Raw genomic sequence first — 12,475 nt, forward strand, 5'->3', positions numbered from 1 at the left:
ACCAGCAGCTGATAAACGACCCAGGGAGCGACCCACCACTACTTTACCCCGGCAACCGTTTGGGTTTCAAATGAAAGCACAACGCGCTTTACGCAAAACCAGTGTCAGCTTAAACGGAGACATGCGTCAACAAAACAAGGACCCCGGGCCCCACCCAAAGCTGGCTGCACACTTGCTGAAAAAGAACGGTGAAGCCACCAAGGGCTCGAGCAAATGAGACCAGGAACGCTGAGCAATGATCGTTATATTTATTTGTACACACTTGCTTCCAAACTACAATTAATGTGTCTAACAAAGCATATCATGCAAACGAAGATCAGAGGTTCTACAAAGTGAGGAAAGCACTGAATTTATACATCTATCTCGCCTGCTTTAAACCAAATGTTACTGGACAGTTGAATGGCCTCTACATTTCGTCCGTAGGTGCTTATACAGAAGGGAAAACCTCAACCTCCACCTGTTCCTCTTCCTCCTCCGTCCAAATTTGGGGTCTTACACGATGTTTTTCAATTAACGATTTAAACATGACCTGTCCTTCGCACACACACAAACACACACACACACACACGATCATGTGGCAAAAGCAATGACTTCAAATGTCTCTGACCATCTATAAAAGCTATTCTGAAAGACCCTGATAGAAAGGATATGAGGTGAATTTTTAGACCATTTAGACTCAAAAGAATAACTGCCTTCGGTGGATGATTTTGAATAGTCCGCTAATCCCTTAAAAGAATCACATCCTTCCAGGAAGAATATCAACAAAAATCTACGAACAACCACAGGAATAAATACTCCTAAAGTTAAGCAGAGGAGACAAAGACACAGTTATTTAATCAGAAAATGCAAAGCCACCTTTTGTCTTATTTTAGAAAAGAAAAAAAGGTTCTTATAAAGACTTGATAGTTTTCTGAAAAGTGGGGTTCTGTCTACTCACATAAGAGAGGATTCTGAAACAGATGCCCCAGGGAGTGCTTGCTGTCACACCTCTTCTTTCTTGGGGATATTGAATTAGATCTGAATTGCCCAGTGGACAAAATCTCTACAGGGCGCTTCTGAATCTTCACTGAATGTGAGACTTGGGGACCCATGGGGACCGGAGACAGAGCTGAGGAAATGTCCTGCCCCTCAAACCAAAAGGTGGTCACAGAGCCTCACAGAGCAAGGAAAGGAACCCCAGGGATCCCAGGGGAATGCTATCCCGGGGCTCCATCTGGAAGGGAGACAACAAAGCTATCTTTCTTATGGTCCAAAAGTCTCTAGACCTTAGACGGTTATCCCCAGTGTCCATTAAAAACATGGAGGGCACCAGTCTGCCAACACATTCCACCTGATTTCCAGCCGTTCTGATGTGGACTCCATATACCACTGGCATGGGAAAATTCTGCAGTGGGAGTGCAGGTCAGGGGTGCTCTAGCCTGACCCCGTCTGAGTCCTCCTATAGACTCCAAGGGATTGGGATCTTATGAAAGTGTCAGTAATTTTATTTTAAAAACTTATTTTAAAAGAAGAATTGAGTTATTAAAGTTCTCCATAAAAAAGTACAAATAGCCCAGTATACTCGGTTGTTCTACTGGAATTAACAAATTAATTTCTTCCTAAAGGTTTCAAAAAAAGTCTTTGGAACTCGTGGGCCTTAGTGTAGGGTCACTGTAAGGCTGTTTCATGACTGAGTGAGACCTACACAGTTATGAACTGACATCTGATCACATAAATCAGAGGCACGGGATTCCTGGTCATACATGATTTCAACTCTCCAAGAGTCACTGACATCAGAGAATTAACCGAATTGGGGTTGACACCATTTCTAGATGCCTTTGCTTGCTATAACTCAGGTCACCTTTCCCAATTTTCTGTATCTTTTGCAGCAGAAATATATGGCATTCCCTAGATTTGTTGCATCGGCCCAGATGGGAAGTGACAGAAATGTGTACAGTCTGGTATATTTCATAAAATGTAACCCAAGGAACTCAAGGAAAATGTTTTAAAAATGATTTCTCCACTTGTCAAATCAGTGTGCAGTCACTAAGCAGTAGAGGGCCCCTTTCCTTCATTGTAACTGTCATGGCTTTGCTGCTCCTGTAACTGTTAGGACCATCCTATTTGGGTCCCCAGGTCAGTGTCTATTTCTTGATGATGACTGTTGAGTGTGCTCGGTGGGGGAACAGGCGCCCCGCCCTTGCTGGGTTTAAAGGGACAGGAAATGGTGTGATAAGCACACACAAGAAAGAGGTGATGGGCTTCATCAGACCAAAGTGAGAAAATGACAGTCAGTTGGTGTTGCCTTTCTGAGGCATTTAAAAACATAAGACTCTCACTTTTCCTCCCTCTTTGGTACTGAGAAGTCAGATCCCAGCAGGAAAAACCCAAATCTGTCCTGCGAAGTGCAATCAGGTGGGAACTGCAGTGTGAAGTTATTTTTTGCCACTTCTCCATCCATCCCCGGCTGCCCTAACTCTTGGCAGGAAGCCACAGAAGAAAATGGGTGGGGACCTACTGGCTTCCAGGGTGTGCTGGCTGGTTTGGCTGTGCCCAGGGAATGGTGAGCCCCTCCAAGGCAGGCAGGGGAAGGGGGCCTCAAGGACTAGTGAGGAATTGGCTGGCACTCAGGAGAGGTTTCCTGAGGAGGACTAGACTGTGTTTCGGGCAGCAAAACTGCTCTCCGGGACCAGCAGGTGCATCAACAACCAACAGCGCAAAGCCACTGGAAATAGCAGCAGGTTCCTTCCCGAGATGCCCTCTCCTTCCACGCTCTCTTGGCTTCCTCCTTCTTGCAAGAATCCTCCTGGACACACTCAAGCCCTGCTCTTCTTTGAACGCCTTACTGACCTCGGCCTCCACCAACCTCTCCCTTCTCGGGACGTCAACGGGTGTCTCTCTTGGACTCTGTGTATTCATCCCAGCAAATAAGTTGCATGCTCTGCTAAGGACTGCAGCTCAGAGACGCGCTCCACAACCGTCTCCTGGCTTACACCCAACTTGGTTTTTCACCACCTTTTAACCAACCATGTCAGGGGAAGTTCTAGAGTGGTCTACACTCTCTGATTTTCTGCCAAAATTCCTACTAAGCCTAACACATCTCCTAAGAAGGTCTGCATTCACTGGTACTAGGTCACGGGGATAAAAGAGAAGTAGATGTGCCAAAGAGCGATTATTTCAGTTCCTAGGGTCTCCTATCAACCTTTTGAATTGCTTCCCACCTTCAGTGAACCTCCCATTGACCTCTGCGGGCTGCAGCCAGGAGCACACTCCACGTCCTTCTGTCCGAGCCAAGCATCTAGGGCCCTCAGACAAGACGCCAAGAGAAGGACTGCCAGCCCTCTGATCTGTAGCCTCGGAGCGAAGTTCTGCTTAGAAGCAGCCACCGTCCAAGGGACAATAGACGCAAGGCGATGTGAACGGCCTCTCAGAGTTACGGACCGAGGAGTCTTGGTGGAGAAGTAGCCTGTGCTAGATTCTGCCCGGGCCCTGGACCTCCTCGGTCCTCAGTGATTCGGGCGGCACTCAGGGGCTGGTCTTTCAAGAGGCCCCCGGTCATCTGCCATCCAAGGTGCTTCCCCTCATTCCAGCCGCCAGCTGCGGCCAGCAAAGCACCCCTTCCCTGCACTTTTATTTCATACGATGCCCGTGAAGTGGGACCACGGCACAGGCTTATATAAATCAATTCCTTTATAAGCTGGTCTAACGGTTGGCAAGGGTTACCCACATGGTTTCTTCTTCCAGCAATCACGGTCTTGGGCTTCTCAGACCTTTAAAACATTTAGCCCTTATCTAAATTTGGTACAAAGCCACGTACCAAACAGGGTACAGCACGGGTAACACTTCACCAGGCCCCGAGTTTTACTGTCTTTCCTTCAAGTTTGTGCTCAAGCCTGCTGTCCCGCAGGCCAAGTGCTGGGCCCCACAGCCAGGATATCTCCTCTTAAGACTCTGCCATGCATTCGGAAAGAATACAAGCCGGCTGAGAGGCTGAACATGTTTCCTGGAGAATTATGAATTCGGAAATGTGTTGGCTGTTCGAGGGAAAGCCTGAGACTCCTGCTGGCTTAAAAACAAGCAGGCAGCGTGGGGCTCGGGAACAAATAGTCCATAACCCCATGAGTTCCTTTCTGAAACTTTCCTCACTGCCTGGGGCTTGGCTGGGGGTTCGTCCTGCGGCTGCTCAGTCCTGGGGCAGGGCGGGCGTCTGGCTTTTTTGTTTCTTAGGCTCATTCTATGAACTGGTCCCTTTTCTATCGCACCGAACGAGGGGTACCTGGTGAGGAAGTGTCCCCAAAGTGTGCACTGACCAGGGCGGGCTGCAGCTCTGGGCGTGCTGGGGCCCGTTTTGAATTCTGAAGCCTACAGCCCGTAAAAGGTGGTGCGGAGGAAGTCGCTCTTTTCCAGGAGGATCCACTGCCTACCCCACCTCTTCCTCCAGTCCAGGCTTTCCAGGACAGACCGGGTCTGCCATCTCAAAGACCCTTCAGCGGTTGTGACGTGGATTTCAGGCAAATAGCCAGAGAGTAAAAATGAGGAGGTGCTTAGCTGAGAGACGCATTTGGGGGATAAGGGGAAACGGAGAGGCCCCTGTACGAAATGATCCCTGCTTCCATGTTCTTTCTGTTGTAGGAGGCTGGCTTCTCTGAGGACCTTGTGTTGTTAGCACAGCATCTCACCACAGAAGTGCTCTTCGCCGAGACCGGAAAGGCCAGTTCGAACAACAGGTGGGAGAAAGCCTGCAGCTTCTAAAGAGTCTGCCGTTAGTGCCAGGGGATGGCGGTTCCCAGGGGCGGCTGGACGGGACGGTTTGTCTCATGAAGTCTGTAATGTGCTGGAGGGAACGGCAAGTCGTGCCAGGGGCGGCAAGGCGGACAGAGTCCTTCTGCTGCGTCCAAGCTCCCGTCCCTCCCACCCCGAGCCACTAACAGTACCAAAGCTGAAAAGGAAAAACCAAACAAAATCCAGCCCAGGGGCTGCAACAACATCACACCTGCACGAACACACTAGACGTACGGGAGTCCGACACTTCCTGCTGTCCCCACGAGGAAGAGCGGAATAGGAACCAGAACAGAAGATGTTGCTAAGGAGCTGGGAGAGAGTGTCCTCTCAGAGACGATCCCCGACGACAAAACTTTTGTTTGCAGGTAGAATCAAATTAAGCACGTAAAAGAGCCATTCGTTTTCAAAATTAGATCTACGACAGGAAATTAATATATCTGATACAGTGCCAGTGTGCAGGGTATGCACGGGGTGGGGGTGGGGGTGGGGCGACAGGAGGCAGCAAGGAATTAGGCTAAAACTTAATCATAGAAGCAGATTAGAAACAAGAGCCTTCACAAATATAGCACAGTTGTGTCTTATAAAATTATTATAATACTCTCTTTATACTTGATACGATTATATCAATAATATAGATTCACTTGTAATTAAGGTTTATTATAAACATGCAAAATTCATTGCATGATGCATTTGCAAAACATATTAAAATCCTTCGAGCAATAAAATATCTTTGAGCTGATGTGCATCCAGATTTTCCTGATTCTACGCCTCCAGGTGTGCCATTCAACATGATCCGGAATTGGGGACCAAAACTGCATTGGTTTCCGTCCCTTAGTGGATGTCAGGGGCTGGAGATGGGAGAGATACCGATCGATGGAGACTTATGCTACAGTCAACACTCTGTTAAGTTACTTTACAGCAATACTCTCATCAATGACACCGCAGCCTATTAAATAAATAAGTACAAAAGGGGATGGGGCGTATGCTTCAGCTTCTTAGGAAGTAGGCAGCAAAACATTGGTTGGGCTGGGGGTTGGCTAACAACACTCACGAGTAGTGGCATGATTGCGGATGGCACCCTGGATCACAGAATAATCTCCCAGAGATTAAAATGAACATACACACACACTGGGTTATCCTTGATCTGAAATGATGTCACATGCTGATTTAGCAAAGTTCTTAGATTTGGCCTCTTAAAAAGAAATGCAAGTATCAAGATAATTTATCATCCAAATAGGGCAGCTGACAGATTCACCAACATTCCTCTGAGGTGTCTGTTTTTTAAAACCAGTCATCACTGAACCATGATTGGGTTAAGGCTGTCAACGTCTGGTAACAGCTTGCAAATGACTCACCGGTAGGGACTTGATTCATCTCGGGACTGTTTCCATTGAGGCAGAGAACAGAAGCAGCGGGTATTTCCAAGTCTCCCCTACCCCCAATCCCGCCTGGATCACATTCTGGGGTCCCCATTCTTTGAGTCCAAAGACATCTCAGGTGGAGATATTTTCTTGCCCACTGGACCGGGACAGGTTCATTTTAACATCTCTGGTTGGGGGAATCCCAATGGTGGAAACTGACAGAGGGCATGGAAAATATATCAAACCGTACCAAAAAAGGGGGAGAGTTTGTTTTTTAAGAAGGGTTAATCTACAGCCAGATGTGACTTCTACATACTTAAACCGAACACTGTACACGATACTGCCTTCTACTAAGATAATGTTCTTGGTTGTAAGACAGAAACCCTGAACAGTTACTCACATTTGGACTAATAACCCTAAAATTTTCAGGCCTCCATCTGGAACGGGAGAAAAGGCCATGGCCTTAAAATTTTAGGGTTCAGGATCATTTCCCGCTGCTGGAGGGCTGGGGGCTGGGGAGGCGTTAGTTCTCGGTGGTGAGTTTCATACTGCGCTCTGTAAGATGGGGTGCACAAACTGGGGGTTGACATACGAGAACCCCTCGAAATCAGACTGGTCTATGTTAGCAATGACCAGCTGATCAGGTGGTGTTAAGACAGGCTGCCCTCGCGTGAAGAACTTGTCAAAGTTTTCTGCACCTTTGCCACACTGTGGAGAAGAGAGAAAAAAGGACAGGTCAGTAATTTTTACCAAAGTACAGGGAGCAGCTCTCCGAGAGGCCTCTGCAAGGCTGAGCTTGGCCCGCGCCAACCGGGCCTGGCGAGGCAGGAAGAATTCTGGAGAACCTGCACACCTACTGGATTCAAAAGCCAGGCACAGCAAACAAAAATGCAAACTCACTCAGTCATAAACCTTCGAATACCCTCGGAACCGAACCCCTCCGTGGAAAGGCACTGCTGACAGAAAGGCAGCAGCAAGGACACAGCCTGTTTGATTTCACTGTCATTTCCTAGAACAAGCGGGCGAGGAGCAGGATACCCACGCCCGGGGCCGCGGGTCACTGTCCACGGTGAAAGGCTAGGATGTTGGGTGGGAGCGCAGGCAGCAACCTCGGGACCGAGAGGCCGAGATTACTGTCCCGCACCCGGCTCTTTGCGACCGTATTTGTAATAAAGCGAAAGCTGTGTTGTGCTTGCAACTGCAAAGTCCTAAAAACCTCACTCGACCAACATCGAGAGAGGTGGTGGCGGCAAGGTTGGGCCGTTCACCCTCGGGCCCAGTTCAGTATATCTAGATCTGTCTGGTCAACCGGCAGATAGGTTGACCCTCGTGGGTGGTCTCAGGCTGGAGGGGGTTTGCTCTGGTGCCCTGAGCAGGCAGAGCAAAGCCTGCTGTCTGTCTTGGATTTTCCTCTCCTCCAGGGTCCACCAGGGCGCTCAACGCAGGAGGGGCTGCGGGCAGAGCCGGGGGGCAGAGCTGCCCTGTTCGAGGCTCCGAGAAACACGGCCGTGTGCACGGCACCGCTTGGGAGCCTGACCCCAAATGGGTGGGGGGCAGGGGTGTCCCCACTTGCTCAGCCACTCAGAGGGCTGTGGCGTGTTGAAGTCCCCAGGACCCCACATGACTCTGAGGCAGGGAGGGGTGGGTTTGCACCGGTGATAATGGTATTCCCCACGTTGCAAATGATACCCTTCTGCCTGCTGCCATCATAGGGCAGCACTGACTAATCAACTAATCATAAGGCACATTAATTCCGAGTTAGCACAGTTTTAAACTAACCAGGCATTCCTGGATCTTTGCCGGAGGACAGCTCTAGGTAAACTGCGAAGGTGGTGGTGGAGGGGTCTATCCCACTCCCTCGAGTGTGAAAGGGGCAGAAGAGCCGTGCCCCCTCCCTGGGCTGCTATGAAGGTTAAGGGTGCAGTGTTTTGCACAGAGCCCAGCATGCAGTGAGAGCACAAGAATTGCTGTTATTCTTGTAAGGCCGGTTTAGTCTCACAGACGGTAGTTTCCCACCTCCTCTTTTACATCTTTCCCACCTTCTAGAAGGCCTCTTTGAGAATCTAGCTTCATTATGGTTTTTCCACCTTCTTATCATCCAATAGACCCTGCTCCTAAGTCTGTTGCAGTGGAAAGCATGTCGTGAGTCCAAAGAAAGGTCTTCGTAACTGACGGCTTCCCTTTCTGGGGGGGGGGGGGGGTTCATTTTCGTGAGTGGCCACCCACTCTTAACGGGGGGGGGGGGAGAGTCCACACAGTGACTCCCGTGTGGGGATGTGGATGTGGGTGTGGAGGGAGGCAGAGGACTGTGTGGGGCCCTTGCATCCACTCTACGGAGGCCCCCCGATTGGGCCTGCTCGTCACATGGGTCCTGCCTCCCGCATGTGAAACGGGCAGTTGTATTTGAGGACGATGTTTTTTTGGGAACGTGATTAAGCAATACCTACGACCTGGAAGGTTTCATGGAAATCCACTCTAGGTGCTCCCAGAGGCTGGGACATGTGCTCCCTCAAAAAGCGATCGTTCGCATTTCTTCTTCTCTTCACTAATCACGCAAAGGTGAGCAAGAAGAAACTTCTGGGAAAACTAAAAGGCGAAGTCTCTAAAAGGAAGAGGAAGGCAAGCCAAGGTAGACTGTCTTCCGTCCATCCAACCCTAGGCTTGTGGATGTGTTCTGTGAAAAGACGGCACAGGTCTGACCTTTCCTCTGAGTACCATTTTGAGGGGATTCACAGATTATCTTCCAAAGGGAATTCCAAAAGCCATGGCTCAACGGCCACATAAACAAAAGAACTAAAAGAAGACTCCCCAAGATCTAAAGAGGGGACCACACAAACATCAGCACCGAGAAGCCTGCGGAGAATGACTCCTAAGGGCTGCTGCAGCTTGTGGGGCTAAGAATGGTAACACGTGGGGCAGAACCCTCGCTGCTTAGAGCCTCGTGCTGTGCAGGTTGCCAGGAGAGCTAAGGGGGCCCCCGGAGACCAGGCCAGTCTAAGCTCTGCTTGGTGTTCACACTCCACGGGAGTGGGACTGCTGGTCTCGAGACTGCTTGCCCCCGGAAACCTCTTCCTTTTCCTTCCCACTCTACTTCACTCCAGAATGGGCAAGAAAGCCCCAGAAACGCTGGAGGCTAAACCTGAGGATCAGATGAGATCCAAGACTCAGAAGAACTTCCTATTCTGAGGGAGCTCCTATCAGACGGATGCCGCTTCCCCCCCACCCCAGCACAAAGAGCAGGGGAGGGGGATTTTAATCACAGGTTTGGTACTATGAGAAATAGAGTCTATTTTTCCACCACGGAGGGTTTCTTAATGGTTAAAAAAAAACGAGCCTTCCACAACTCCGTGAAATTAGCCCTGAAAGAGACAATCTCCTTTAAGTCAAATTGGAGATGATCTTGACCTACTCATTTTTCAAGATGTTTGTGTGGAGAACTGCAACCATCCTCAAATCAGCACCCATCAATGGCCGAAAAGGAGAATGAAAATCAGTGCTCTTTGGATCCTTGGGGAAAAGATAAAGACCTCAACAAGGTATTTACTATACTTCAAACGTAGAAAAGGTTCTTCCTGCTGTCTGCGGGCCAACCTTACTCATAACTATCGGCTCGTGGGCAGGACTCAGGTGTCATCTTGGACGTTAGAGGCACTGGTGCTGCCTGTGAATGGGTGAGAGCGCAGGTGAAAAACGAGGCTGGCCAGGCTACACACATCTTCTCGACCTTCCTCAGGGATGATGCAGAAGGTTATTACCACGGCCACTGGAAGGGCAGCTTCCACCATAGCGTGTGACAACGGGCAGGTTTGCGTGGGTCATGGCCTCTGAGCCCTATGCCACCTGACAACCCACGACAGATGCAGGCAGCGTTTGCCACGTGTTAGCAAAACCTCTTGGCAACTCGCACCGTCTTCACCTCCCAAGGCGGCCCACGCCTGTCACCAACGGAGGCTTTTGCCATCTGGGATATGAAGGACCACATCACTGGTGTGGAACCGAAGATGGAGGTGAGGAGGGCAACAGGGGGCAGCCCAAAGCCGGCTGGGCCAGGGTGTGAGCCCAGGCAAGTCCTCTGGTACTCGCGGAGAGCACAGGATGTCGGTGCATTTGACCCTGAGGGAAAATGGGAGGTGCGATGGGGAGAGGGACCGACTAGAGGTCAAAAGCCCGTGGTACAGCTTTGAGAAAATCACTGTACCTCTTTGTATAAGAACATCCACCTTCCAATGCTATCTTGCGGATCGAGGGAACCAGAGTGTGCAATCCTTTCTAAATGCTCAGGCACGATACAGCCCTAAGGCACAGCACATAGAGCACGCACCCGTGTACAGGGCATGTCATCAATACGGGAAGGAGGAATGAACACTATTGGTAACAAATTAATAAGCTATCTGCCTCCCTTAGCTCTGGATTCAGGACATAACTCCTTTGTTGCTTTGACATTCTTATCTGTTTGGTAAAATCATAATTGATAAAATGCACCCAGAATTCAGGCACGATAAAGATGTGACAAAGCACAGAAAGACGCAGGCTCCAGGTGGAATTTGGGGTCACGGCGCTCCCCATCCAGGGCTCTGGGCAGCACACGATCCACTCACAGCCCTGTGCCCCCTGTGGAAGGGCCGTGGGGAGACACTGAGCCGGCCCCGCGCAAGTCGGCTTCTCGTGATTCTTACCTGGGAGAGGCCACCGAGAATGCACAATACATGTGTTGGTCTCAATTCTGTCCTTTACCTTGGTGTCTCAGTCATGTAGAATATAACCCCACGGTCACTGGTATGGGAATTAGGGTGAGTATGAGTAGCTCGAAAACACTGCCATTACAAAGCAAACCCAAAGGAGCAGGCAGAGCGCGGAACAAAGCAAGAGTAAAGGCGCATTGCAAGACGGAGGAGAAAGGAAACTTACAGAGGTGGGGAACATCTCTGGCAATTACCAGATGTAGCAGGATAGGCTTCGTCTTAAGGGAACCCATATTTCAAGCCCCACTGTGTGGCGGTCCTAGTGGAGCGTTAGTAAGAACACTGCCTACGTCCGTGCACAGCTTTCTGACTCGCGGTTGGGCGCAGACTTCATGTAAATAACCAGCAGCAGAAATGAGCGTGAGTATTCTGCTCTGGGCCACCTGGGAGGCCGTGTCCACACCATGGAACCATCCAGCGAGGGGGCTGGGGTCTCGAGCAGCAGCCCTTTGTAAGATCAGCATGCTCGAGGAACGGTCTTCCGTGCATGACCCAACACAAGCAGGAGCACACGCTCAGGGTTAACAAGTGGGGTTAGTTTGCTCGTTTAGTCACCCAAGGATCTGGAAATGTGCTCACCGAAGGCCTGGATGACCACTGAAGCCAGTGCATTTTGGTACAGAAAGTCTGGAGAATAAGAACGGACAGAGGAAAAGTATTTGGAAAAGAGTCAATGTCTGCCCTGGGAACCTGAGGGTCAGAATGGCCCGTGTCAAGCGTGCCACAGACCCACATGCGCTGGCACGGAAACACCTCCCAGATACACCGCCGTGTGAAAGATGCGAGATGGAAAATGGGATGCGTGGTACCTCGCTGTGTGTATGATCACACATGCATACGGCTTTCCAAAGGTTACAGAAGGGACGGTGAATAGTGGGACCAGTAGTTGGGGTTAGGGGCGATAGTGTCTTGTCATTTTTATGTCCATCTTTACTTAACTATTTCACCACAGAGTATTTTATTTTAACATTTATTTATTTTGAGAGAGAGAATGAGCACGAGCAGGGGAGGGGCAGAGAGAGAGAGAGAGAGAGAGAGAGAGAGAGAGAATTTGCTGTCAGCAAAGAGCCCAATACGGGACTCAAACTCACAAACTATAGTATCATGACCTGAGCTGAAATCAAGAGTCAGATGCTTAACTGACTGTGCCAGCCAGGCGCCCCTAGTTATTATTTTAATAACATTTTTTAAAAAAGGGATTAGGACCTCCTTCACCTCCTGCCAACATCACCTGTGGTGAGAGACTGGAGACAGGTTTTCGTTTCTTAGGTGAAATCAAACAAGTACTTATCTGTTGCCTCAGAGCAGATCTCAGGAAGCTTCGTGTCATTCTTGCGCAGGGGCTGTGCTAATCTTCTCCACGTCGTTCCAATTTTAGTAGACGTGCCGTGGAAGTGAGCACTAGGGCCGATCTCAGGGCCAGTTGTGGTCCAGAGGGAACCGGTTCTATTGACGGGTTTGTTGACAGACACAGGCTGTAAGCCACCCATTAAATGCGTGGGTTCTTGTAGGTGTCAGAGCCACGTGTCCGTGAGGGAAAGGCTCTGGCTTACCCCGGACCATATTCTATGGAGCAAAAACTTGCGCTCCATTTGGTCTTTCTTTAGGAAC

At 49.8% G+C, this 12,475-nt stretch overlaps 1 protein-coding gene and 1 non-coding gene across 3 annotated transcripts in view; both read right to left on the minus strand.

The window, feature by feature from the left end:
• Positions 1-229: 229 nt before the first annotated feature.
• Positions 230-12,475, minus strand: part of PRKCA (protein kinase C alpha) — a 404,971-nt gene continuing 392,725 nt past the window's right edge. For both annotated transcript variants that reach the window (XM_042967753.1, XM_042967754.1), the window contains one exon: positions 230-6,830. In XM_042967753.1, coding sequence (XP_042823687.1) covers positions 6,666-6,830 — 165 coding nt within the window. In that variant the 3' untranslated portion in view covers positions 230-6,665. The remainder of the gene's footprint in view (positions 6,831-12,475) is intronic.
• Positions 12,160-12,266, minus strand: LOC122233822. Its single transcript, XR_006211553.1, has one exon. It is a non-coding gene; the product is annotated as a U6 spliceosomal RNA (small nuclear RNA).

The sequence above is a fragment of the Panthera tigris genome, chromosome E1 (assembly GCF_018350195.1).
Source record: "Panthera tigris isolate Pti1 chromosome E1, P.tigris_Pti1_mat1.1, whole genome shotgun sequence".
NCBI classification, from domain to species: Eukaryota; Metazoa; Chordata; class Mammalia; order Carnivora; family Felidae; genus Panthera; species Panthera tigris.